We start from the raw sequence: 27,630 nt of genomic DNA, 5'->3' as shown, positions 1-27,630 counted from the left end.
AATTTATTTTGAAATCTTGTGTAAGTTGCATAGATTATTTATATAACATTATGACCTGCATTTCAAAAGTAAATTAATGTGATATGCTGGATATTATGAGGCGCAACATAATTGTAGACCAGATATAATCTATTGTGATTATTTATTAATTATGTTGTTATTTAGTGGGCTGCATCTATTCAGTTAGAGCCCAATGCATGTATTTGGACTGGAAATAGAGCGCTCAATAAAGGGCAAATGTTTATTTTCATGACCTATGATGTTTCTTCTCAGACATGTGTAATGTAGAGAAAAAAATGGATTGGTAAAAAACTTAGTTTTAAATTTAAGGATTTGTATTCACTTGTTAATCTAACAGTCTTACTGAAGCAAAAAAAAAATTGTTCACAGGGTTATGGATCCTCAGCACCTACATCCTCCAAACCTAACAAGGAAAGCAGCAATGCTGCTATTATCCGTCGCTTCAATCATCATAGTGCCATGGTTCTGGCAGCCGTCCTTCGCAAACAGTACGTATCAATGCAATTTCCTCTGGTTTCCTTTGCAAGTTTATTCATAGCTTTTAGTTCATTTTTTTATATAAAAAAAATCCAAGGAACGTGGGCCTTACTGGCAGGGCTTTTCCTGAATTCCCTTGAGAAAATAGTGTTGAGTGGTCATCTTGAATATAAGTGAATGCCTTGTTAGGCCATTTCAGTAGACAGTTAAGTCATCCACATTGCTGTGGAATTGCATCAGCCAGACTGTGGAAATACATTGTATATTCCCAGAAAGGTGCAAATCAGATAATTATGAAATCATTATTATTTACCAGTTTTTCTTTCTAGATTTATTTTAATTAACTGAATTTAAATTTCTTCCTGTGTGGTGAGATTTGAACTTGCTTCTCAGAATCTTTAACCCACTAACATAACCACAGGAGTCATAATTATTTTATGATGAATTGACAACAAGTTAATTCAGGAAGTGATCAGTTCAACACAAACTCCCCTCCACTCCCCTTTGCACAGACACATGGCAACTCCTGCAATAAACCTGTTGTGGTTGAGATCACAGTCAGGTTTGACCACCAGTCACCTTCGTACATTTTCTAATGGAGGTTTTAGATAATGATCAGTAGCTGGATCTCAGGCTAAGTTTTACCTTTATAATCACAGGGCCTTCAACTAAGTTACTATTTGGGATAACTGAGCATGGGCTGGAAACTTTCTCTAGTACTTGCCAGTCCTTCTGGCCTACCCCCACACGAGCAGTTTCTTTACCACCAACTGTCAAATCCATCAGAACATTACTTCCTTGTGTATATGACATTCAATATAATGCGTCAACACTTTCCTGTTCACAGTCAGAACTGGATGATGACTTAATGGGAAATTCCTATTGCTGTTTTCTGTCATGCCACTAGCTGATACATTGAGGGGAAATTCCAATGTGAATTTGATCATTCATTGACCTTGTAGCAGTGCTGCTTCTCGCAATACCACAAAACGTTACTCAAAATGCTTTCTAAAATGAATTGTCTGTCATTTTACCTCATTTAGTGAAATATTTTTGGCAAAATTTAAAACAACATTTGCTTTTATTTATTGGCTCATTTTAAAAAAAAATCTTTTAGTACCTGCATTAAAATTCAAAGGTCTCTGCATCTCCCATAAATCTCAATTATAACCTGATATTTTCTTCCAGAGCTGATTCCATGAATAGATACAATTTACCTAATTTTCTAGGCTATCAATTTTATTCAGTAATATGCACTTGCAGTTCACTCGCTTTCAAAATAACTTTGAAGAATGAGAGCACATTTTGAAGGATCTGTTGAGGTAACAGTTATATCATGATTTTCAGAACAGAACAGGATATGTATGCCCAAGTGTGTGAAAATTACTCATTATAAAGTTGCAAATAGGGAGAGATAAAAGATAATATCAGATAATGTTAAGTTTTCAAACAAAATAAGCAAATTAACTATATCATGTGTTTTTTGACAAAATTGTTTGAGGTTAATGACATAAACATGAGAAAAACATTCTAATTTCTAACACTGAATGGGTCAGTCAAAGATATGGGGGTTAATTGGCAAATACAGAGTAGAAGATGAGTTGCCTAAATTCAATTGGATTTCTGGTTCTTAAAGTTGGAATTGATAAGGAAAGTCTTTTTCTTAAACCAACCACCAGCAGGAGGGCATAATAACGTGACAACTTTACAAAGTTAAGTTTCATTGTGTGTGGGCATAAAGAATTTATGACTAAAAGAATGCATTTGATATGTAATTAAGTTACATCTGCACACTTTGATTCCATTGTCCATATTACACTAGTGACTTGTATGAAGACTTTCATTTCCTGTGAGTATTTCAAATCTTGTACGACTCCCCATCACATATTCCTTGTCACAATTTGTTGATAACATAACATTCTCAAACAGTGTACCCTCAAACGTACCATAAGAGACTGTGTGTGTGTGTGTGTGTGTGTGTGTGTGTGTGTGTGTGTGTGTGTGTGTATATATATGTATGTATATGTGTATAAGGGGCAGGTGAGAGCAGAAGGAGTTGATTAAAAGATTAGCCAGAGATTCATTTTAAGGAGAATCTTGAAAGATAAGTGAGGAAGCAGTGTGGCTTTGAAAGGAAATTCCAGGATGGCACCCAGGTATTTGTAGTTACCGATTCTACTGATGTGATTAGAGAAACAAGGGATGAAAAGAGACCAGAGTTGGAGGAATTATGTATGTGGAGGGCAATTATGTAACGTAATTCTGTGTGTCCCCTTCAGAGAAACTCAAAACGATCAGAGCAATGAGAACAACAGCACTGATGGTAATTCCCGTGATTCAGACTGCTTCCAGCCACCGGTCAAGAAGGTAAAACTATGGTACCGTTCTGGTGTCAGATTTGTGTGTAGTGAACTATAGTCAAGATGACAATCAACAACAAGTAAAAATACAAGCTCAGAATAAAACCTTAAATTAATAAAATGATCTATCCAAGACTTACTTGCATTTCATTTGAAGATTTTGTTTCAGCATGATCGGTTGCAAAATAAATCCCAGTTGCATTTGTCAAGGGTCTGCAATGATTTACACAAAGACAAACTGAGTTAGGCAAACATTAAAGCTCCTGTGTTTGATTACTATTCAGCTGTGTTAGGTGATTCAGCTGGGATAGTGGCCAAGACACTACAATTAGTTTCTTTACTTTGCATAGGGCTCCTGCTCCTGAGTTTGTAGGTCATCCTGCTGAAGCAGCCTTGTCAGCTCCACTTAGCAAAATTCCTTCAGTCCCTTTCTTTCTCCACCTGTCTGATCTAATATTGAATTTTGTCATTGTTTCTATCTCACAACTTACCCTGCAGGTGAATTTCACAATTCTAAAGAAATTTATCCTGTCTCTGTTTTAAACCTCTCCCTTGTTTGTTTGTATGGTCCTTCCTCCTTTATATCTCAATCCGTGTAATGTTCTGTATTTTATACTAGCCCATCTTTTCAGAAATTTAAATATTTCCATCATCCATCTTATTTGAATGAAAAAAATGTAATCTTTTTAACTTGTCTTCCTATTGGTGCTTCCACAGACTAGGGAGCAGTGAATCTGGTGTATCATCTTCAGGTCTTCAAATAATCTCCATTAATGTAAAACCGAACTCTTCTGTCACTACTCTAACAAATCTTAAGATTTTGTAAAGATTTTAGCATTACCTCTTGGCTTTTATATTTTATATCTCAGGGGGAAAATCCAGAATTCCATGCTGGCAATCACCTGAAACATTGACTCTTTCCCTCGCAATCGATGCTGCTTGACTTACTGGCTATTTCCAATATCTTCTGTTTATATTGAGAATTTTATTAGCCTATCTTATACCTTTAGGTGCAGTCTTTATATCCTATGAGGCTGCATTTCCAAATCCCTCCCTCCTTCCACACTATTGGCAATGGAACAAAATATTTACAAGCAAATATATGATAAAGAAGCAGAAGTAAATCTTTTGGCTCATTGAACCTGTTCTGCCATTCAGTAAGATCATAGCTGATTTGTTTTGAATTCTCTCCCTGACGACACTTATTTCCTCTGCCTAAAAATAATTTATCCACCTGTGTCTTAAATATATGCAATGAATATTCTATGGTTCAATGAACTCAACTCTAAAGAGTGGCTTAATGTGGGGTCATTTTGCCCATGTCTTTTTTCCCCAACTTTGTTGAAAATAGGACTTACCTGAACTAGGCATCTTGCTGACATGTGGATCAATGTGGACTTCACGTGTTTCCTCATTTCTCCTCCCCCCACCTTATCCCAGTCCCAAGCCTCCAACTCCGCACCACCCCCTTGACTGGTCCTATCTGTCTACCTTCCTTCCTTCCCACCCATCCGCTCCACCCTCCCTTCCAACCTATCACTTCCATCCACGCCTTCATCTACCAATCACATTCCCAGCAATCATATTCTAGCCCCATTCCCCCTCCTATTTATATTTCAGCACCCCCTGCCAACAAGCCTCATTCTTGATGAAGGGCTTATGCCCGAAACATCAATCTCACGCATCTCGGATGCTGCCTGACCTGCTGTGCTTTTCCAGCACCATGCTCTTGATCCTGTTCAAATTGTGTTTTCTCTTCATACTCTGGAAAAATCACCTTTTACTCATTTTGACACTACAGTGTCGCTTTCTCCTATAGAAATTTATGTTCTGTGAGAACATTGATTTCTGATCTTGCTTTTGCAGTCCAGTTATTTAAGACCATAAGACATAGGAGCAGAAATTAGGCCATTCAGCACATTGAGTCTGCTCTACCATTCAATCATGGCTGATAAGTTTCTCAACCCCATTCTCCCACTTTCTCTCCGTAATCCTTGATCCCCTTGAAAATCAAGAACCTATCTATTTCCATCTTAAATATACTCAATGAGCTGGCCTCCACAGCCTTCTGTGGCAGTGAATTCCATAGGTTCACCACTCTCTGGCTGAAGAAGTTTATCTTTATCTCCGTTCCAAAAGGTCTTCCCTTTACTCTAAGGCTGTGCTCTTGGGTCCTGGTTTCACCTACTAATGGAGCCTCCTTTCCAACATCCACTCTGTCCAGGCCATTCAGTATTGTGTAAGTTTCAATTAGATCCCCCCATATCCTTCTAAACTCCATTGAGTATAGACCCAAAGTCTTCAAACATTCCTCATATATGTTAAGCTATTAATTCCTGGGACCATTCTTGTGAACCACCTCTGAACACGCTCCAGGGCCAGTACAATTTCTAATCTAAATTGCCCGTAGTGTTAGGTAAGGGGTAAATGTAGGGGTATGGGTGGGTTTCGCTTCGGCGGGTCGGTGTGGACTTGTTGGGCCGAAGGGCCTGTTTCCACACTGTAAGTCTAGTCTAATCTAATCTAATCCTTTGTGAGAAGAGGGCCCAAAACTGCATGCAATACTCGAAATGTGGTCTGACCAGAGCTTGAAAGAACCTCCGAAGTACATCCCTGCTTTTATATTCAAGTCCACTCAAAATAAATGCCAGTATTGCATTTGCCTTCCTAACTACTGACTCATCCTGCAAGTTTACCTTAAGAGAATCTTGGACAAGAGCTCCCAAGTGTCTTTGCACTTCAGAATTCTGAATTTTCTCTCCATTTAGAAAATAGTCTATGCTTCTATACTTCTTAACAAAGTGCACGATCTCACACTTTCCCATGTTGTCCTCCATCTGCCACTTCTTTGCCCACGCTCCTAATCTGTCCAAATCTTTCTGCGGCCTCCCCACTTCCTCAATATCTGTCCCTCTAGCTATCTTTGTATTGTATGCAAACCTAGCCATCATCTAGGTCATTAATGTATTAAGTGAAAAGCTTTGTGGAACACCACTTGTCACCAGCTGTCATCCTGAAAAAGACCCTGTTATCCCCATTCTTTCTTTCTGCCAGACAGCCAATCTTCTTTCCATGCTGGCACCTTGCCTCTAACATATGGGCCCTTACCTTATTCAGCAGCATCCTGTGCAGCACCTTATCAAAGGTCTTCTTGATATTCAGATAGATAACATCCATCGGCTCTCCTTGGTCTGCTCATTAATTCCTCAAAGAATTCCAGCAGATTTGTGAGGCATGACCTCCCTTTGATGAATCCATGCTGACTTTGCCCTATTTTACCATACAATTCCAAGTATTCAAAGTCCCATCCTTCACAATGGATTTCAAAATCTTACCCATGACTGAGGTCAGACTAATCAGCCTGTAATTTTCTGTCTTTTGCCTTACTCCCTTTGTAACATGGGTGTCACAGTCATGATTTTTTAGTCCTCTGGATCCTTCCTGACTCTGGAAATTCCTGAAAGATCACCACTAATGCCTTCACTCTCTCTTCAGCTATCTCTCTTAGAACTCTGGGGTGTAGTCCATCTGATCCAGGTGGTTTATTGACCTTCAGATCATTCAGTTTTTCTAGCACCTTCTCTTTGGTGAATGCCACCATACTCAAGTCTGCCCCTGACTCTCTTGAATTTTTGGGATATTACTTGTGTCTCTAGTGGGAAGATTGACGCAAAATAATTCAGTTCCTCAAGCATTTCCTTGTTTCCCACTACTGTCTATCCAGCGTCATTTTCCAGCAGTCCAATGTCCATTTGTGTTCCTTTCTCACCTTTTATATGTCTAAAGAAACTCTTAGAGTTTTCCTTTATATTACTGGCGAGCTTATTTATTTCATCTTCTCCCTTTGGTTGTAAGCTTCCTAATCCTCTGGTTGCCCTTCACCACATTATATGCTTTCTCTTTTGCTTTTATGCTATCCCTGACCTCCCTTGTCACCTTTTTGAAGCTTCAATGACTGAGGTAGTGGCCAAGAAGTTAAAATGTTATTGCTGAAATGACCTATTTATGGCCTTCTCAAGTTGTTGGAATGGGGGTGCAAAGCTCCAAGGCTGTGTGTGGAGTTCCAACTGTATTCTAACAGCTGTAAGACGCCTTTAAATCTTATTTTTAATAGTGAAGTTGTAGGCCAGAGTCCTTTCATGGAAAGGGAGGTGTTGTTTACTTAAACATCTCGTAAATTCCGGAGCTTTCTTTATGCCAGTAGCATAGGTCTTTCATTCTCCCTGCACTCTCCCACTGATATTCCCGCATCTCTCCGCCACCTCCCCATACAGGCATTCCACTGTCCCTCACCTTGTCATACGCATTCTCTTTCCCCCTCCTCCTCTCACTCTCTTGTCATAAGTGTTCTCTCTTTTTCCACTCCCCAACTCTTATCACAGACAACCCCTCCTCATTTCCAAAACATTTCCATTTCACCTTCACAGGTATTGTCTTCACTACCACCCTCAAGGTACTTCTCCCTCGTGTATCTCAGCTATTGTTACTGGCTCCCTCCCCTCTCCATTTACAGGCATTTCTTCCCTATTCACTTCGCAGGTATTTCTTCTCCCTCTTCGTAGGTATTTCTTCCCCCCCCACCCCTCCCCTCTTCTCTCCCCTTTCAGCCATGCCCCAAATAATCCTTTTTCAGGCATTCCCCAGTGGCAATCACCAAGCACTCACCCATTCACATGCAGATACAGTCATTCTTCCTGCACCTCCCTTTACCCTTCCTCTCACACGCAATACTCCCTCATACCTGGTAATAGATACTTGCAACCCTGAAACCTCCACTGTTCCTACAGGCATGATAGACACACATACACGCTCATGCACGTGTACACATACCTACTCGAGCGGGCATTCAAACCAGGACCCACTCCATTCTTACAGACATCTCTTCTGGCAATGCACCGAGACTCTCACAGATAACCTTTTAGATCTGGGGTCACAACCAGCTTTGAACATCAAAAAGCGAGAATGGGAGAAAATTTGAAAAGCACTGGTCTGGTTCAAAGGCTGAACTTTCATTAAAACTAATAGAGAAACATGTTACATTTCCCAGCTGGTGAACTGATAATTGAAATTAGTCAACTGGAGTTTGATTCAACTAGAAATTGTCTGAAAAGAATCAAAAAAATTAGAAAACAATGTATCATTATACATTAGCTGAGATGGATCAGAATGCCTAAATCAGATGGGGTGGTTGGTGGTGTAGGAGAGAGCAGCAATTGGATATGAGCATATATGTTACTGTTTGTAATAAAATTTGTTTCTTGCTTTTTTGTTGAAAGGTGAAGCTGCAGGAAGCAATAGAGTATGAAGATTTGGGAGAGAAGAACTCAAAGAAGACAGTTGCACTAAATTTGAAGAAAGCAGACAGGTAGGTTCATAGAAAGGCACTGAGACCCCACACTGATAAATAAATTATACATGGCACAAACATGCATGCTGTAATTTAAACTGATTCAGCAACCTTCCATATCAGGCAACATTTAAACAGCAATGTCTTTTTTTCACCTGATGGTAATCATGGATTAGGGGATAGGCCAGGCTATGAGGTTTCAGATTGTGGTTGAATATAGTTCTGCTACAGCTAACAGTTCACAGTGCCTCATGGATGTTCAGTCGTGAGGTGCTAGTTCTATTGGAAATCTAACTCAGTCAGCACTTGTAGTGCCACATAACATGGCAGAGGGTAGCTTCAATGCAAAGGAAGGGGTATTCCTACAAAAGCTATGCAGTCTTTCTCCTACCAATACTGTCATGGACAAATTAATCTGCTTGAGGTAGGTTGGTGAGGACAAGTATATTTTTGCCTCTTGTTGGTTCCTTCACAGGCTGCAGACCCAGTCTATGCTCTTTAGAAATTGGCTGGCACAGCACAGAGTAGTGCAATTCTTGATGGTAGAAATTGAAATCCCCCACCTGCATATATTCTGTGACTTTGCTATCCTCACTTCTTAGTCATGTTCAACATGGGGGAGTACTGATTCATCAATTGAAGGATGACAGTGGTGGTAATCAGCAGGAGCTTTCTTTGCCATGTTTGACTTGATGCCATGGCATTCCTGAAGTCTGGAGTTAATATTGAGGGCTCCCAGGGCTTCTCCCTCCCACCTGTATACCACTGTGCCGCCACCTCTGATGGGCCTGTCCTGTAACTGGGGCAGGTACAGTGAGGTGGGACAGTAATGGTGCTGTTTGGGACCTTATCTGTATCGTGTGATTCTATCAGTATGTCTAATTCAGGTTGTTGGTTGAACAGTCTGTGGAGCAATATTCCCAATTCTGTCACAATGGTGCGTGTATGGACTGAGATGCTAGAGGAAGTGGAGGAGGCTGGTACAATTACAACATTTAAAACTCATTTGGATTGGTATGTGAATAAGCAGGGTTTAGAGAGACATAGGCCAAATGCTGGCAAATGAGATGAGATTAATTTAAGATACCTGGTCGGCATGGACAGGTTGGACCGAAGGGTCTATTTCCGTGCTATACATCTCTATGACTCTGTCAGGCTCTTAGATATTTATAACACAGAAAGAGCCCATTCAGTCTATCATTATCATTGGTCAATAAAGGAGATTGTATGGTGGCTTAGTGGTAAGCACTGCTGCCTCACAGTTCGATTCCACTCTCATAAGACTGTCTTGGTGGAGTTTGCACATTCTCCCGGTGTCTCCGTGGATATCCTCCGGGTGCTCCAGTTTCCTCCCACAGCCCAAAGATGTGTGGGTTACGTGGATTGGCCATGCTAAATTGTCCATAGTGTCCAAGGATGTGCAGGCTTGGTGAGTTAGCTATGGGAGATGCAGGGTTATAGTGATAGGTAAGGGCGCATTTGGGTGGGATGCTGTTTGGAGGGTCAATGTGGATTTAATGGGCCAAATTGTCCATACTGTAGGGATTCTATGGTGTTCTGTGAAACCTATGACCACACTAATCCCATTTTCAATCTTTTGGTCCTTCAAATATATGGCAATATAATTCAGTATTTAAATACCGCTGTGAACAGTTTTGGTCCCCTCATCAAAGGAAAGATATACTGACATTAACTGCAGTGTAAAGAAGTTCACTCAGTAGAACCTGGGTATTGAGGGATTACCTCATAAAGAGAAGTTGAGTAACTTGGACCTGTACTTATTGGAATTTAGAAGAGTGACTTTATTGAAACATGCAGGATTCTTAGACACTTGACAGGGTAGATGCAGAAATGTTGTTTCTAATTGTCCTTTAATTATTTTATTGGTGTGCAGTCGACTCCCAAAACCGGGAATCCATTCTTCGGCATAACGATCAGCTTGCAAGGACCTTGAAGCAGCCGTGCAGTTTAAAGAGAGCATTGGTTGTTTCCCCTCATGGGAGAGTTGAGGACCAGAGGCCATAATCACACAGTAATGGCCACACATTTAAGACAGAGATGAAGATGGATTTCCTCTCTCAGAAAATCATGAATCTATGGAATTCTTTACTGCAGAGTACTGTAGAGGCTGGGTGGTTAAGTATATTCAAGGTTGAGATTTACAGACTTTTTAATCAGATTCTGGATCAGTGGTGCTGGAAGACCACAGCAGTTCAGGCAACATCCAAAGTGCAGCGAAATCGACGTTTCGGTCAAAAGCTTTTACTAGATTTTTTTAATCAGTAAAGGATTTAAGGGTTATGAGAAAAAGGCAGGAGAGTGGAATTGAGGATTAACGGATCAGCCGTGATCTCATTGAATGGTGGAATAGACTTGATGGACTGTATGTCCAATTTAGAGTCATAGAGTCGTAGAGATATACAGCACAGAAACAGACCCTTCAGTCCAACCTGTCCATGCCGACCAGATATCCCAACCTAATCTAGTCCCAACTGCCAGCACCTGGCCCATATCCCTCTAAACTCTTCTTATTCATATACCCATCCAGATGGCTTTTAAATTTTGCAATTGAACCAGCCTTCACCACTTCCTCTGGCAGTTCATTCCATACACGCACCACCCTCTGCGTGAAAAAGTTGTCCTTTATATATTGTTGCTCTTTTATATCTTTCCCTTCTCACTCTAAACCTATGCCCTCTAGTTCTAGTTTTCCTACACCCCAGGGAAAAGACTGTCTATTTATCCTGTCCATGCCCTTCATAGTTGTATAAACCTTTATAAGGTCACCCCTCAGCCTCTGATTCTCCAGGGAAAACAGCCCTAGCCTATTCAACCTCTCCCGATAGCTCAAATCCTCCAATCCTGGCAACATGCTTGTAAATCTTTTCTGAACCCTTTCAAGTTTCACAACATCCTTCTGATAGGAAGGTGACCAGAATTTCACACAATATTCTAAAGGTGGCCTAACCAACGTCCTGTAGAGCGGCAACACGACCTCCCAACTCCGATACTCAAAACTCTGACCAATAAAGGAAAGCATATCAAATGCCGCCTTCACTATCCTATCTACCTGCAACTCTACTTTCAAGGAGCTATGAACCTACATTCCAACATCTCTTTGTTCAGCAACACTCCCTTGGACCTTACCATTAAGTGTACAAGTCCTGCTAAGATTTGCTTTCCCAAAATGCAACCCCTCGCATTTGTCTAAATTAAATTCCATCTGTCACTCTTCAGCCCATTGACCCATCTGATTGAGATCCCATTGTAATCTGAGGTGACATTCTTCACTGTCCATTACACCTCCAATTTTGCAGTCATCTGCAAACTTAGGTCCACATCTAAATCATTTGTACAAATGACGGAAGGTAGTGGATCCAGCACAACTATCCTTGTGGCACTCAATTGGTCACAGGCCTCCAATCTGAAAAACAACCCTCCACCTTTAAAGTCTTCCAACTTTAAGCCAATTCTGTATCCAAATGGGTAGTTGTCCCCGTATTCCATTAGATCTAACCTTGCTAACCAGTCTTCCATTGTTGAATGCCTTACTGAAGTCCATATAGATCACGTCCACTGCTCTGCCCTCACCAATACTCTGTTTCGTCTTCAAAAAAAACAATTAAGTTTGTGAGGCATGATTTCCCACGCACAAAGCCATATTGACTATCCCTGATCAGTCCTTGCCTTTCCAAATACATGTAAATCTTGTCCCTCAGGATTCCCTCCAACAACTTGCCCACCACTGATGTCAGACTCACCAATCTATAATTCTTTGGCTTGTCTTTACCACCTTTCTTAAATTGTAGTACCATATCAGCCAACCTCCAGTCTTCCGGCAGCCCGCCTGTGACTGTTGATGATATAACTATCTCAGCAAGGGGCCCAGCAATCACTTCCCTAGCTTCACACAGAGTTCTAGGGTACACTTGATCATGTCCTAGGTATTTATCCACCTTTATGCATTTCAAGACATCCAGCACTTCCTCCTCTGTAATATGGACATTTTTCAAGATGTCACCATCTATTTCCCTACATCCTATATCTTCCATGTCCTTTTCCACATGCAAAATACTCATTTAGTGTCTTCCCCCATCTCCTGCGGCTCCACACAAAGGCTGATCTTTGAGGGGCCCTATTCTCACCCTAGTTACCCTTTTGTCCTTAATTGTAAAAACCCTTTGGATTCTCTTTAACTCTGTTTGCCAAAGCTATCTAATGTCCCTTTTTTTGCCCTCCTGATTTCTCTCTTAAGTATACTCCTATTGCCTTTATACTCTTCCAAGGATTCACTTGATCTATCCTGTCTATACCTGACATATGCTTCCTTCTTTTTCTCAATCAAAACCTCAATTTCTATAGTCATCCAGCATTCCCTACACCTACCAGCCTTTCCTTTTATTTTAACAGGAATATACTTCCCTGCACTCTTGTTATCTCATTTCTGAAGGCTTCCCATTTTCCAGCAGTCCCTTTACCTGTGAACATCTGCTTTCAGTCAGCTTTTGAAAGTTCTTGCCTAATACCGTCAAAATTACCGCTTAAGAACCTCAACTTTCAGATCTGGTCTATCTTGTTCCATCTCTATTTTAAAGCTAATAGAATTATGGTCGTTAGCCCCAAAGTGCTCCTGCACTGACACCTCAGTCACTGCCCTGCTTATTTCCCAAGAGTAGGTCAAGTTTTGCACCTTCACTAGTAGGTACATCCACATTCTGAATCAGACAATTTTCTGACATTAAACTTCTACTTCTATGTCTTGTGGACTGATGATCCAAATGTTATGGGAGTTTCTGATTCGACCACCTTTTCAGGTACTGATTAACAGATTTCTACCACCCACCAAGTTCTAGCATAACCTCCTTGCTTTTGTACTGTATTCCATTTTGTGTGCCATTGTTGTTTCCAGAGCCTTGGTTGATGCCAGGTCAGTCTGTCCAGTTTCAGTATTTTTATCCAATGTTTTGGCAGTGGCTCACTAGCTTACCTCAGAGGGTTGTTAATAGTCAGCCATATTGCTGGGAGTTTGAGTCACATAAAGGCCAGACCAGATGAGGATGACTGATTTTCATTACCTAAAGGACATTTGTGAACTGGAACTGGATATGTTTTCATGACAATTGCTTCATGACAATGAGCACCATGAGAATAGTTTTTATCAATCACAGATCAGTGATTGAATTTAGATTTTACTATCTATCATGGTGGGATTCAAACCCACCTCCCCAGAGTGGGGCGGCATGGTGGCTCAGTGGTTAGCATGACAGCCTCACAGCACCAGGGAACCAGGTTTGATTCCAGCCTTGGGTGACTGGCTGTGTGGAGTTTGCACATTCTCCCCACATCTGTGTGGGTTTCCTCCCGCAGTCCAACGATGTGCAGGTTAGGTAAATTGGCCATGCTGACTTGCCCATAGTATTAGGTGCATTAGTCAGAGGAAAATGGGTCTGGATGGGTTACTCTTCAGAGGATTGGTGTGGACTTGTTGGGCTGATGGGCCTGTTTCCACACTGGAGGGAATCTAACCTAATCAGTATTGCCTTGGTCTCCTGGTTACTAGTCCAGTGACATTAACTTCTGTTCTTTTTCTTTGCTATTCTGTTTTCCATCACAAGTGGTTTCTGGGGACTCTCACTTCATCTTCAGCAAAGCAAACCTTTAAATATTATTTTAGCTCTGCACAAATTTGATCTGTCAGTTGATAAGAGTTCCCACCCATATTCCACACAGTGAACAATAGAATCAGCATTTTAGTTGCTTAAATTGCAGTCCTGGCTGACATCTGTCTCTTTGTGCTGCCCATCTATACCACATGACCTGAAAGTCCCCTCTCTTTGTGAAATTTTCAGGGTTTTTAGGGAAAGCTTGCAATCTGATATTAAAATGTCTTCCTTCACCCCATCCTCTGTGACAAGAGGAGCACTAACTTTATATTCAAGTTGAAATGCCAATGAGCTATCTCTGATCACAGCCATCTTTCATGTTAGAAATAAAGAAGCAGGCTCCGACACAAATGTTTCCAATGTGACATTAATGGCATCTTTCTGGGTTCTAGGAGATGTCTTATTGTGGACTTAGAAACAGCTGTCATTGCCTTCAGAGGTAACTATACAGTATCTCCATCTCAAGAAAAATCTGACACCCCTCATCTTGATTTTTAACAATTGATGTGCACAGATTAACTGTCAGTGATTCCAAAATATCATATGACATGTTTTATTTATCTGAAATTTAAAGACATAGTCCCAAACTATAAAACTCCTACAAAACAAAAGATGTAGTCCTAAAACATAATTGTCTTCTAAACCTCACACTTGTACCATTGGGCTGGAAGACGTGAAATCCATGAAAAAGATCTCCATAAGACAGTCCATTTTAAAAAATGCTGAGGATCTTTCCAAGTTTGAGGGGGGGGATGTTGGTAAAATGAGAATCTAAAGAGAATGAGCTGAAGACGAGAAAACTGCAAAAGATGAACAATACTGGAGAGTGGGCACATGAGGCAGGATTGAATGTGTGCGCTTCCCAAAGAGTGAAAATTAATAGTATCATTCCCTGTAGTAACTCCAGCATTAGACTACGTTTAGCCTCCAAAAAATGATCTGACATTCTGAATTTGAGATTGTGCAGTGGAAAAAAGCTGCTTATATGTAATCATTTAAAATTTGTATTTTTCCTCATGAACCTATTAATTTATTTGATTTGCTGCTTGGGCCTGGATTTAGGTTTTCTTTGTTTCTTGGGTGAATAGCAATTGTTGTTTGAGTTATCAGGCTAATTACCAATAGTGTAAAATCATAAGTATTAATATTCTTTTCATTTGTGGAGGGAATGTAATTGTTGCAGTTAAATTGAAAATTGACGGCTTTGCTCTCTGGACTATTTGCATCATCTTAATAACAAATCTCTCCTGATGGTGTAGAATTACTCGAATAACAATAAAATCTTTGAGGGCAGTAACTAATTCAAACTATTTTAGTGAACAAAATTTTCTCTGATGCCATATCTAAACAAAAATTTAACTAGAAATTGTAAGCAAATCAAGCAGCAAAAATGGTCTATCTTGCACAATATGGTGTGTCCCTATAATTAGAGCCATTGCAATTTATTCTGTAATAAGTGCATTCCATCTTGTTTGCAGATGTTAATTTTGTAAAAAAGGACAAATGTGTGGAACCTCTTTGTGTAATTCTTTGAAACTCTAAGTGAGCTGCATTGGATTGAAGTTTGAAAAAATTAGGGATACCACAAATCCTAGAGACTTCGGTATCATGTTTCTTAGTGTTCTGACAACAGCTCCTTCTTATGCAACTAAAATAAAGTACAGCTTCATGTTTGGTGAGTTTCAATCATCTTTCTATTTTTCTTTTAGATATTTCCATGGTCCAACGCCTGTTCAGTCTCAACATTACACATCTAGCCAGGATATCATTAATTCAGTGCACTGTATTCGACAAGAAATGGCAAATTACAATCCTAATCTTGCTCAGGTATGATCAATTAAAATAAGCAATAATATTTTGTTCCTGGAATCGTCTTGACTGTTTACCATTTTCAAACAGCCAGAAAGTGGATCAAAGTAGAATTAAACTTTGTAAGAAAACAACTATGTGGAGAAAATGAGGCAGGAAAATGACCCATCCTGAATGTTCTAATATTCTTGCTCAACCTTATGACAACCTCCCATTCATTCAAAGGGCAATATATAGTACCCAGAAAGTGTGAACCAATGTCAGAAGGTACAAGAGCTTTCTTCTGAGGCATTTCACAGATTATCTTTGTTATCCTTCTACTGAAGAGCCAAACTAGAGATTGAATTCCTCAGGATATTAGATGCACCATTATAGGTCTTAAACTTCTTAATTCTTGATTTATAATGCTTTCCAATCAGCTTCCTGGCCTGGTGAAAGTTGGGCTTTTTATTTAGTATGTTGGTTGAAGGCGTCACTTGTTACTTGGTTAATCTGTAAAATCAGAACTTATCTACTGTATTCCTGACCAGTATCAGAAGTGAGAGTGCACTTGGAATGCAAAAACTGATCTCAGGACCAGGGAGCTAGAGATAAAAAAAAAAAGAAACCTGATGTTTTGCTCCTGATTGCTGTCTGAAGACCTCTGAAGAAAGGTTTCTAGATGTAAACGGCCAGGCCTGCACTCTGTTGTGATGCATCACACAACTAAACTATCCTACAAATACTCCCTATCCAAACTCAGGAATAAAACCCACAAAGGTAACTGATACATAGATGTACCATTACCTTCAAGTTGTCTTCCAAGTTGCATATCATCCTGACTTGAAACAAAAGCACAATTCTTTCACAGTTAATGGGTCAAATTTCTTGAACCAGCTTTATAGGATCACAGAATCATACAGTGCAGAAGAGGCTCTTTGCTCCATCAAGTCTGTGCCACTAAATCTCCACTAACCCTCCTTCCAGAATTAGGCCAATAACCTTGAATGTAATGACATTTCAAATGCGCATCTGAGTAATTTTTAAAGATTGTGAGGTGTCCTGCCTCAGCTGCCCTCCCAAACAGTGCATTCCAGGCCCACACCACCCTCTGGATGAAAAGGTCTTTCCTCAAATCCATTTTAAGCCTCTTGCCTTTCACCTTAAAATTATGCCCCCTTGTTATTGTCCCTTTGACTAAGGGGAAGACTGCTTTCTATTCATCTTGTCCATGACACTCTATCTCCAACACATCACCCTCAACGTTCTCTACTCCAAAGCAAACAACCCCAGCCTACCCAGTCTCCCTTCATAGCTAAAGTGCTCTATCCCCGGCAACATCCTAATGAGTTTGTTCTTTACCCTCTCCAGAGTAATCATTGCCCTCTTACAGTGCAGAAAACAGAACTGTACATTGTATTCCAGATGTGGTCTAAGTCATGTGCACCCTCAGATTCCTCCTGTGAGTCATTAATAGACTCATCTGAAGATACCTGGTGATCTTCCATGCCTCATCTGAAATTTCTTCTTCCCTCTGTATTGCCAAATTGGACAGTTCATACCAAATGACGAGGATTGAGAATACACAACCTGCTGCTTGTAACAGCACTTTTCTAATAGCACTATATAGGTGCTTTGACCACATAGACTGCAGCTGTTCCAAACTGTAGCTCAGTACTACCTGCTCAAGGGTAGCTGGGGTGGCTAACAAATGCTGCCCTTGACAGATACGCTCACAATCCCTGAAAGAATTTTTTATTTTTAAAATTGATCAGTTGGGCAGAACATTACCAGAAACTGTGGAACATAACTACAGTATGAGTTAATATTAGGATAAAATTTAGAAAACAAAAGAAGTACTAAGACTGGTATCGAGAACATAGCCCTATAGTTTGAGAGATTGGTAAAAGAGCATGAGATCAAATTGATTGTGATCTGAAGCTGTTGTCTTAAAGGGATAATTTCCTATTTTTCCCTCTCCATTTAAAGGAAACCTGGTGCTCTACATGAAAAATTGTTATAATGGATTATATTTTGTGTTATTCAATCCATATGGAGAATACTATCAATAAACTGTTTCAACATTCTGGAATGATTCTGGCTCTGCTTTTGTCAGAACTGGGACATAGATCTCATTGTGTGAAGGCAGAGAGAGAGAGAGAACATGTGCATTAAACCTGATAACTTATAAACAAAAAAATAACAAGCTGGAACTCATGTTAAAAGCAGAAAATACTAGAAATAATAGCTACTTCATTAATAGTGAACTTGTGCGTACATAGCAATTTTACAAAAAACCAAACCCCTCAGTGCATGATAGAAAATGTGTGTGAAAGCTTCAGTGACATTCCCAAGAGTTTGAAGAAAGAAGTAGGCTTTAAAGATGGTCTTCATGTAAAGACAAAGAGATTTAGGCGTAAGTTTTAGAATATAGTGCCTAAGCACCAATGGTGAGACAAAGTGAAGAGAGAAGAGGGTTATAGCTATAGCAGGTTATAGTTCGTGAAACTGATTTTAGAGATTGGTTGTGGGAGATAGGATAAGTCAAGAGGAAACTGGAGAATTGAGGCGAAGAAGGGAACTAAACACGAAGGCAAGTATTTTAAATTAAGGTATGGGAATTGGAAGCCAGTTAAATCAACTAAAATCTAAACTAGGAACTGGGAGTAGAAATAGGTTGTGCATCCATTGCCATTCAATGGGATTAAAACTGATTTTGACCTCTGTTACAATTTGTCACCAGACCCCATACTTCTTGATCTCCTCAAGGCCAAAACTCTATCAATCTCAGCCTTGAGTGTACTCTTATAATTGAACATCCATAGTCTTCTGTGATGGAAAATGCTAAGATTTCCAGTTCAACGTGTGATGAAATTCTTCTTGAGTTATTGACCCCTTAACCTGAGATGTCCCTAGTTTTACACACTGTAGCCAGGGGAAATAACCTCTCAGCATTTACTCCAATAAGGCTTCTCAGAAGTTTCAATAAGATTCCACTCATTTCATTTCGACTTTAGCTTGTGTGGGCCAAGCCTACTCAATATCTCATTCCAGGATTGATCTAGTGAACTTTTGTGGCACTGCCTCCACAGAAATATTTTTGCCTTTGATAAGGAGATAAAGCTGCATAGTACCCAATGCATAGTTTCATCAAGGTCTTGTATAATTGTGGCAAGATGTAATTTTCTGTATTCTAGTTCCCTTACAAGAAACATCAACATACCATTTATCTTCCTAATTGCTTGCTATATCTGTATGATAACTTTGTAAGTTTATCAGCAAAATCTCTTTTGAAACCAACATTTTAAAAAAAATGTTGACAAATAAAAAATATTCTGCCTTCCTATTCTTCCAACCAAATTAGCCAAGTTACGTAAACCAGGTGTCCCATCAATTAGTTAGCTGAATCAAACCACCACGGTCCTCCATAAACAAAAGCAAATTACTGCAGATGTTGGAATGTGAAGCCAAAAGAGAAAATGCTGGAAAATCTCAGCAGGTCTGGCAGCATCTGTAAGGAGAGAAAAGAGTTGACGTTTCGAGTCTAACTGACCCTTGTCAAAGGTCAGTTAGACTTGAAACATCGGCTCTTTTCTCTCCTTACAGATGCTGCTAGACCTGCTGAGATTTTCCAGCATTTTCTCTTTTGGCCACAAGTTCCTCCAGCTGTTCATAGTAGACAGAGTAGAAGCTGTATTCAATGAACCTGTAATTACAAAAACCAAATCAAAATAACAGTTCGTACACATCATCCCACAACCAGGTAGTTCTTGCTGAATAAACCTTGAGCGTGCTAATCGTTATAAGAATAACTAATTTGATAAAATTAGTTGAGTTTGTAACATTGCACTTTTACACTTGTTAGAACATTCAAACGCAGGGAACTGTTCTCTCCAAACAAATGAAAAATGTACAGGTTTTGCACCTTTTCTGTAGAATTACCTGGAAGCATGTGGAGGCATGTAATTCCCTGTTGCTTTCTTTGGCAGTATCTAGAACAACAGAGCCAACTTGCCAATCTACCAGCATTCCTTATCTTTTATGGTATAAGTTGTTATGATCATTTGCAATTTGGCATTCTTCTGATGAATGCAAGGTGTAAGCTTCAGCAGCATGTCTCTCACAGCAATATTCATGTTCTTTGGTTTTTGTTCCTAAATAATCCCTTAACTCCTATGCATTGTACCTTTTGTCCCATGGTATCTAATTAAGCTGTTAAGGCTTTATTGTGGAACTCTAATGTCTTTTGAAAGTTCATATACACATTACCAACTGCAGTATCATTAGGATCCTCACCTGCTTCATCAAATAATTCAATCATGTTAGTCAAGTATGATTTTCCTTCAACAATTCGCCAATGACCACCGTTTATTAACCATACTTTTCCCAGATCCCAATTTCTCATCTCTAAAAGCTCCCATGATAGGTAGTAAGCTGACTATATTGCATTTGAGAGTTTTGTCCCTCTTTTGTTTTTAAAATTGATGTAGCATTTACAGTCCTCTGACACCAGCCTCATAATCTGAGAAGGATTGGAACATTGTGGCCAATGTCTGTTCACCCTTTATTCCTTGAAGGATGCATTCCACCCTGATTGGGTGACTTTTCCACTTTGAGGGCTTTCACCTTTTTATGAACTTCTTGTTATTTACTTTCATCCTATCCAATTTCCCTACTCTCCACATCTTTATTGTCACATTGCATCAGGCTTCACTAATGACGACAGTGTCAAAGTATTTATTACTATCCCGGCCCCCACAAAATTATTTCCTTTTTGGTAATAGCCCCATTCTTCCTTTGACGTCCCTTTCTTGCAATATTTGTAAGCAGCTTTTGGCTTCCTTTTTCGCAAGCCAAACTATTCGCACACTGTTTGCCCCCTAACTTCTTTTTAGACTTTCTAGATTTGTTCTTCACTATTATTTATCCTCTTTTTGTCGTAAGCGTCCTTCGCCTGTCTCATTTTAATTTATTGGCAGGATGTTATGACTGACATCAAATAAGTTGTCTCATGAGCTCAAGGCAATTCCAGCAGTATGAGTTTTGGCTGCCCTTGATGGTGGATTTCCTCCATGCATGGAATACAGTAAGTTCAAGCAGAGTAGTCTATTATAGGGTAAAATGGGAGGCAGCTGTGGATACAATATTTAACCAATGACATCATAAGTTATAAAGCAGGCTGCAGCAGCAAAAAGGTACCTCAATATAATTGGGGAAATCTTCTTAAAAAAGGAATTGCAATGTCAATTTTTGGGGACATAACTACAACATTAAAAATGTAAACATTTCAAACTACAATAATTTTGATCAGAAGCATCATTTTAGAAAGTGATATTAATTCCAATAAATTATCTTAAAAAGTTATAAATTTTATTTATTAAGAAGATTTATCAGACTTTTAAAAGATTTCATGTATAAACGATCAATGTGATTTATTTTTTAAAGTGAGACGTGTTGTGAGCCTTCTCATTGATATTTGCAAGTTTATGCTACTAAAAAAATTTAAATTCTAATTAATTTAGAATTACCAGCTGATTTGCCTTAAACTGTTTGAAGTAGTGACCACACTCGTATGACTAATGCAGATTGGTTCATCACAACTTCCAGTTCATGCATTCCATGAGTTGTGTGCCCTCTCTGCAATGGAGTATCAAACACTGAAACCATCTCCGTTACTGGCATCCCAATATCTAGCCCTTTCTGTTGTTGTCTAGACTTGAATGCCCTTCAGTCAGTTAGCTCAGTTGGTTGGACAGCGAATTTGTGATGTAGATTGGCACATATTCACTTTCCATATTGACTGAATTTACCATGAGGTTCCACCTTCTCATCTTCTCCCCTTGCCAGAGGCACAGTGAACTCTCAAGTTAAACCACCACCAGCTGTCGCTCTCACTGTCATGAAAAAGCAGCCCTATGGCCCTATGACACTGGTAAATTTACATAAAGAAGTTATTTGTGCATGTTGAGTTTTTTTTCCCTCAATGACATTAATCCTGTCCATTGATATAATAGTTACTTTGATCAGTACTGTCACCTCCAACTTCCCCACTTCTTTTCACTCTCCTGAATATTTCCTCAATACTTTTCCTTATAGCCAGGGGCATCCCCTCCCAATGGTGTCAGACAGTTATATCAGACTCCCATAAGACAACTTCTAGCTGCAATTCAACAAACTTATTTGCCACACTATTACATGTTATGTGTACCTCCTATAGAATATCTTATCATTTCTGATCTGATCAATCTTATTTATGATCCTTACAATTAAATAGGCAGTGGCCATCTTCAATATGAGAGAAATTACTACTTTTCCCTTGACATCCAATGACATTACCTTTCCGATGTATTAACTTTTTAAAAAAAAAATCACGAGGTCTGGCCATAACTAGCAGGGACAGTATTTATTGCCCATCCTAAATTGTCCTTAACAGAAGTTATTTGTCAGTTGTCTTCTTGAATTGTTTGTAGTTCATGTGGCATAAGCACACCTACACTTGCTGCTGGGAAGGGCGTTTGATGATTTTGACATTACAACGTTGTAATGGTGAGCGATTTAAAGGTGATGTTGCGGGTATTGGTGTTTCCATATGCTGGCTGCTCCTTCCCTTCTAGGTGGTAGAGATCACAGGTTTGAAAGGTGATGTCAAAGAAGTGTCAACAAATTGCAGTCGTACATCTTTTAGATAATACAAACTATGGTACTGTTGCAATTTGATGTGCTGGAGGCGGAGATGTGAATATTTAAGGTGGTGCATAATAAAATTGTTGGACTATAACCGGTTGCCCCATGATTTCTAATCTACACCTAACATATGCTTCCTTCTTATTCTTAAACAAAATCTCAATTTCCCTAGTCATCCTGCATTCCCTGCCAGTATTGCCCTTCACTCTAACAGGAAATACTGTCTCTGGACTCCCATTATCTGGTTTTTGAAAGCTTCCCGCTTTCCAGCCATCCCTTTACCTGCAAACATCCGCTCCAATCAACTTTTGAAAGTTCTTGCCTGATACCATACATATTGGCAATTCTCCAATTTAGAACTGTAACTTTTATATGTGGTCTGTCCTTTTCCATTTTAAAACTAAGAGTTATGGTCGCTGGCCCCAAAGTGCTCTGCCACTGATACCTCAGTCACCTGCCCTGTTTAATTTCCCAAGAGTAGGTCAAATTTCGCACCTTCTCTAGTAGCTACATCGACATACTGCGTAAGAAAGTTTTCTTTTACACACTTAAAAACATCCCTGAGTATCCAAGCTCTAAACACTATAGCAGTCCCAGTCTATGTTTGGAAAGTTAAAATCCCCTACCATAACCACCCTAAGATTTCCTTACAAATTTGTTGCTCAGTTTCCTGCTGGCTACTGAGGGGTCTATAAAACAATCCCAATAAGGTGACCATCCCTTTCTTATTTCTTAGTTCCACCCAAATAACGTCCCTGGACTTATACCCAGAAATATCCTCCCTAGGCCGAGGAGTGGCAGATGGAGTTTAATTTGGATAAATGTGAGGTGCTGCGTTTTGGAAAGGCAAATCAGCAGAGCATGCACACTCAATAGTAAGGTCCTGGAGAGTGTTGCTGAACAAAGAGACCTTGGAGTGCAGATTCATTGTTCCTTGAAAGTGGAGTGGCAGGTAGATAGGATAGTGAAGAAGGTGTTGGGTATGTTTTCCTTTATTAGTCAGAGCATTGAGTATAGCAGTCAGGAGGTCATGATCACTTAGTGCCTATACAGAACATTTGTTAGGCCACTTTTGGAATATTGTGTGCAATTCTGGTTTCCCTCCTATAGGAAGGATATTGTGAAACTTGAAAAGGTTCAGAAAAGATTTACAAGGATGTTGCTAGGGTTGGAAGATTTGAGCTATAGGGAGAGGCTGAACAGGGCTGGGGCTGTTCTCCCTGGAGCATTAGAGACTGAGAGGTGACCTTATGGAGGTTTATAAAATCTTGAGGGGCACGGATAGGGCACATAGACATGGTCTTTCCCCTGGGATGGGTTAGCCCAGAACTAGAGGACATAGATTTAGGGTGAGAGGGGAAAGATTTAAAAGACTTAAGGGGCAACTTTTTCACACAGGGCGGTGCATGTATGGAATGAGCTGCCAGAGGAAATGGTGGAGGCTGGTATAATTACAGCATTTAAAATGCATCTGGATAGGTATATGAATAGGTAGGGTTAGGAGGGAAATAGGTCAAGTGCAGGCAAATGGGACTAGATCAATTTAGGATATCTGGATGGCATGGATGAGTTGGACTGAGGGGTCTGTTTGCATGCTCTACATCTCTCTAAAACTGAGAGTCTAAGTACAGCCATAATGTTATCCCTATCCAAAAATGCCACTTCCCCTCCTTGCTTGCCTCCCTTTCTATGCTTCCTATTGCATTTATACCCAGCAACATTAAGCTGCCAGTCCTGTCCGTCCATGAGTCATGTCTCTGTAATTGCTATGATATCCCAGTTCCATGTTCCCAACCATACCCTAAGTTCATCTGCCTTACCTGTTAGGCCTCTTGCATTGAAATAAATGCAGTTTAATTTATTGGTCCTACATCATTCTCGACTTTATTCTCGTCTGCACTTACTGCTTTTCCCGCTGTACCAGTCTCAGACTGATCTCTTTCCTCCCTATCTTCCGGGGTCCCACACACTGCCTGATTAGTTTAAATCCTCCCAAGCAGCTCTAGCAAATCTCCCCACCTGTATAATACTTCTAATTCAGGTGCAATCTGTCCTTCTTATACAGGTTAATTCTACCCAGGAAGAGATTCCAGTGATTCAAAACCTTATGGCTTGCTTTTATAGCCACCATTAAATTCCTGGGCAATTGTAATCCCTGGGATATTGGTGGTGGAGGATTCAGTAATGCTCTTTTGAATATCAGGGGAAAAATAGTGGATTCTCTCGCATTGGTGCATGGTCATTGCTTGTTGTGAATGTGGGACAGATGTTGACTCCCACCTGTTGAACCAAAACTGAAAGTTGTCCTGTTGTTGCTGTGTGTCTCTTTTGGTATCTGAGGAGTTGTGAATGGTATCAAAAACCATAGTTGTCAGCAAACATCCCCACATCAGACCGTATGATAGAGGAAAGGTTAGTTGAAACAGTTGAAGATAGTTGGGCAAAGCATGTTGAAGACCTCTCATCAAGATGCCCTGAGACATTGGCTACCACAACTTTGTGCTTGATATGACTTCAGCCAGTGGAGACTTTTCCCCATGATTCCCGTTGATTTAAATTTTGCTGGGACTCCTTGAAGTCATACTCAGTCAATTGCTGCGTTGAAGTCAAGGGCAATCACTTCACATCTGGAATCCAGTACTCTTGATGGTGTCTGGATCAAAGCCATAGTAATGCCTTGAGCCAGTGGCTCTGGTGGAACTCAAACTGCACGTCCCTGGGCAGATTATTTCTGAGATAAATCTCCTTGTTAGCGCTATCAGTGACAGCTTGTCTCACTTTGCTGATGATTAAGAGTACACTGGTGTGTTTTTGGCAAACCCAAATGGGATGTGCCCTACTTTTTGTGGAAGAACAAATGTGGACAATCTTCTTCACTGCTAGCGGCAGTGCAAGTTGTTAAGCACAAACCTTCACTACATTTTGGATGTTGTCTATAACCCAGCTTTTTCCAAATCCTGTTGTTCAGCTATTTCTTGATAACGCATGAATTGATCGAATTGCCTGAAGGTTAACATCTGTGATGCTGGTTACCTCCGGAGAAGCCCAAGATTGGTTAGCTACTGAAAATAATGGCAAATGCTTCAACATTGTCTTTTGTGTTGGTATGCTGGATTTCTCCCATGTTGAGGCTGGTGATGTTTATGGAGCCTCTACCAGTTATTTAAAAGCTTGCCATTTGCAACAGGATGTAGCTACTCTGCAGGTCTTTCATCTGATTCATTAATTATGGGATTGTTTATGTCGCTCTGTAGCATGCTACTTCCATTAATTAGTATTTATGTGTGGTTTATGTTGTCTCTCCACATTCTTCCTGCAAAAATGAAATACTTTCCATTTCTCTGCATTCATATTTATCTGCAACCCATCTGTCCATTCCACCATCTTGCCCATGTCATTTTGAAATTTTACACTATCTTCCTCATGGTTTACAATGCTTCCAATTGTAAAGTCACCATGTAGCACATAATTTTGACCTCCTCGTATACTGACACTACTTTTTTGGAGACAAACATAGTATAAAGAAGTTGGTTGTGGTGGTTGGAGCCTGAGCACCAGGACATCGCTGAAAGAGTTCCTCCTGGTAAGGTCCATCAACTCAACTCTGTTCCCCTGCTTTATCACTGACCTTGCCTCCATCCTAAGGTCAGAAATGGAGATGTTTGCTGATGATAACACAATGTTCAGCATCGTTTGTAGCTCCTTACATACCCAAGCAATCTGTATCGATATGCAGCAAGACCTGGAAAACATTCAAGCTTGGATTAATGTGGCAGGTCAACCTTATAACTGTGCATATTTTCTCCTTACTCCACTGACTCTAAAGCATAGTTCAAAATCAATGTCATTTTTCTTCCAAACCCTTTGTTCAGGTTCTGTCCAGCAGCATGGCTAGTAGTGCAATTACTGACTTGTCACCTGGTGGCGTGCTCATGCAGGGAGGAACATCCCAAACTGTAAACCGTGAGTATCTGTCCTGATACACAGAATGTTTGTGCAGTGTCACCAATGTTGCATTTTTGTGTAACTATATTAAAGTCATAGCCAAAGAACTGCAGAAGCTGGAGATCTGAAACAACAACAGAAATTGCTGGAGAAACCCAGTAGGTCTTTCAGCATCTGGAGAGAAAACAAAGTTAATGATTCGCATCTTGTGACTCTTCATCAGAACATTCTGATGAAGAGTCACTGGACTTGAAATATTAACTTTGTTTTCTCCCCACTAACGATGTCAGACCTGCTGAGTTTCTCCAGCAACTTATGTTTTTTGCTTGTGTTGAAGTCATTACATTTGTTCCCACTACATGGGTCTGTAAAACCATGGTTCCTTAGTGTTTTCTGGCCACAGAGGTATATCTCCTCCAATGATTCAGAGATGTGACACCCACAATTGTGCAGTCTTGATTAGGAAGTCACAGGTTTCATCATTGTTCTGTGTTGAGCATAGCAAGGGAGGACATGATGGAAAGACACTACAGGCAAAGGGGAACCTCAAAAAGTCAAAAAAATAAAACTGAAATTATTATTGCCGTCTAAAGTAAGTAACTATACCAATCTTAGAATTTTAGGAATCATGATACAATGTAACCATGACAACAGTCTTACTTCTTCTACATTGCAGGGAGAATTAAAATACTGCTTTAAAATTTTCATATTGAGCCCAGAACAATTTAAGTATTAGTAAGCTAGCTAGCTGAGTAGCTACCAAAGAATTTAGGGTAACTTGCTATTGCTTTGAATTATGTAGATTTTTATAAGCTAATTATTAATCCTAAATACACAGACAAATTTGTATGATTAACTTAGAATTCCAAGAACCTACACTTAAATAATCTTAAAATAAATTTCCATCTCTGTTTCATCAGAAGCATCATTGCACTATATGTTTCTAGCAGTGGTGTTAGGAGATTGGTCCACAGTTCAGCAAGCCTCCCAACAATCATGCTTGCGAAAGGTGTGTGAATCTGAAAACATCAGGTGTTTTTTTAAGCACATTTTTTGTTGTTTTTATTGTAGAGATTATGCCAAGTGATGTCCAGATCGAACTCAAACATTTGTATGTAGCAGTGGCGGAGTTACTGAGACATTTCTGGTCCTGTTTTCCTGTCAATACACCATTCCTTGAGGAGAAGGTAAGCAATTGAATCTAGATCAGATCATCTTGTTAGAAATGGTTAAAGCTACTAACTTTAAACTCCATTTAGCCTTTGCATTGTTATGGAAACTTAAAATGTCACAGGGTTTTAAAATCTGTATGAACTTCAAAGTTGTTAAATTATCAAACTCTGAA

General features: G+C 39.8%; 1 protein-coding gene across 1 annotated transcript in view; it reads left to right on the top strand.

Annotated features, from left to right (window-relative positions):
• The window catches only part of gtf2h1 (general transcription factor IIH, polypeptide 1), a 66,418-nt gene that overhangs the window by 31,010 nt on the left and 7,778 nt on the right, over positions 1 to 27,630 (top strand). Inside the window, exons 9-14 of the mRNA XM_060838451.1 lie at positions 391 to 509; positions 2,778 to 2,865; positions 8,135 to 8,223; positions 15,578 to 15,695; positions 26,213 to 26,303; positions 27,357 to 27,472. Coding sequence (XP_060694434.1) covers positions 391 to 509; positions 2,778 to 2,865; positions 8,135 to 8,223; positions 15,578 to 15,695; positions 26,213 to 26,303; positions 27,357 to 27,472 — 621 coding nt within the window. The remainder of the gene's footprint in view (positions 1 to 390; positions 510 to 2,777; positions 2,866 to 8,134; positions 8,224 to 15,577; positions 15,696 to 26,212; positions 26,304 to 27,356; positions 27,473 to 27,630) is intronic.

This window comes from Hemiscyllium ocellatum, chromosome 18 (genome assembly GCF_020745735.1).
Source record: "Hemiscyllium ocellatum isolate sHemOce1 chromosome 18, sHemOce1.pat.X.cur, whole genome shotgun sequence".
Classification (NCBI taxonomy): Eukaryota; Metazoa; Chordata; class Chondrichthyes; order Orectolobiformes; family Hemiscylliidae; genus Hemiscyllium; species Hemiscyllium ocellatum.
The sequence above is the reverse complement of the archived record's forward strand: the minus strand, read 5'-3'. Positions and strand labels throughout refer to the sequence as shown.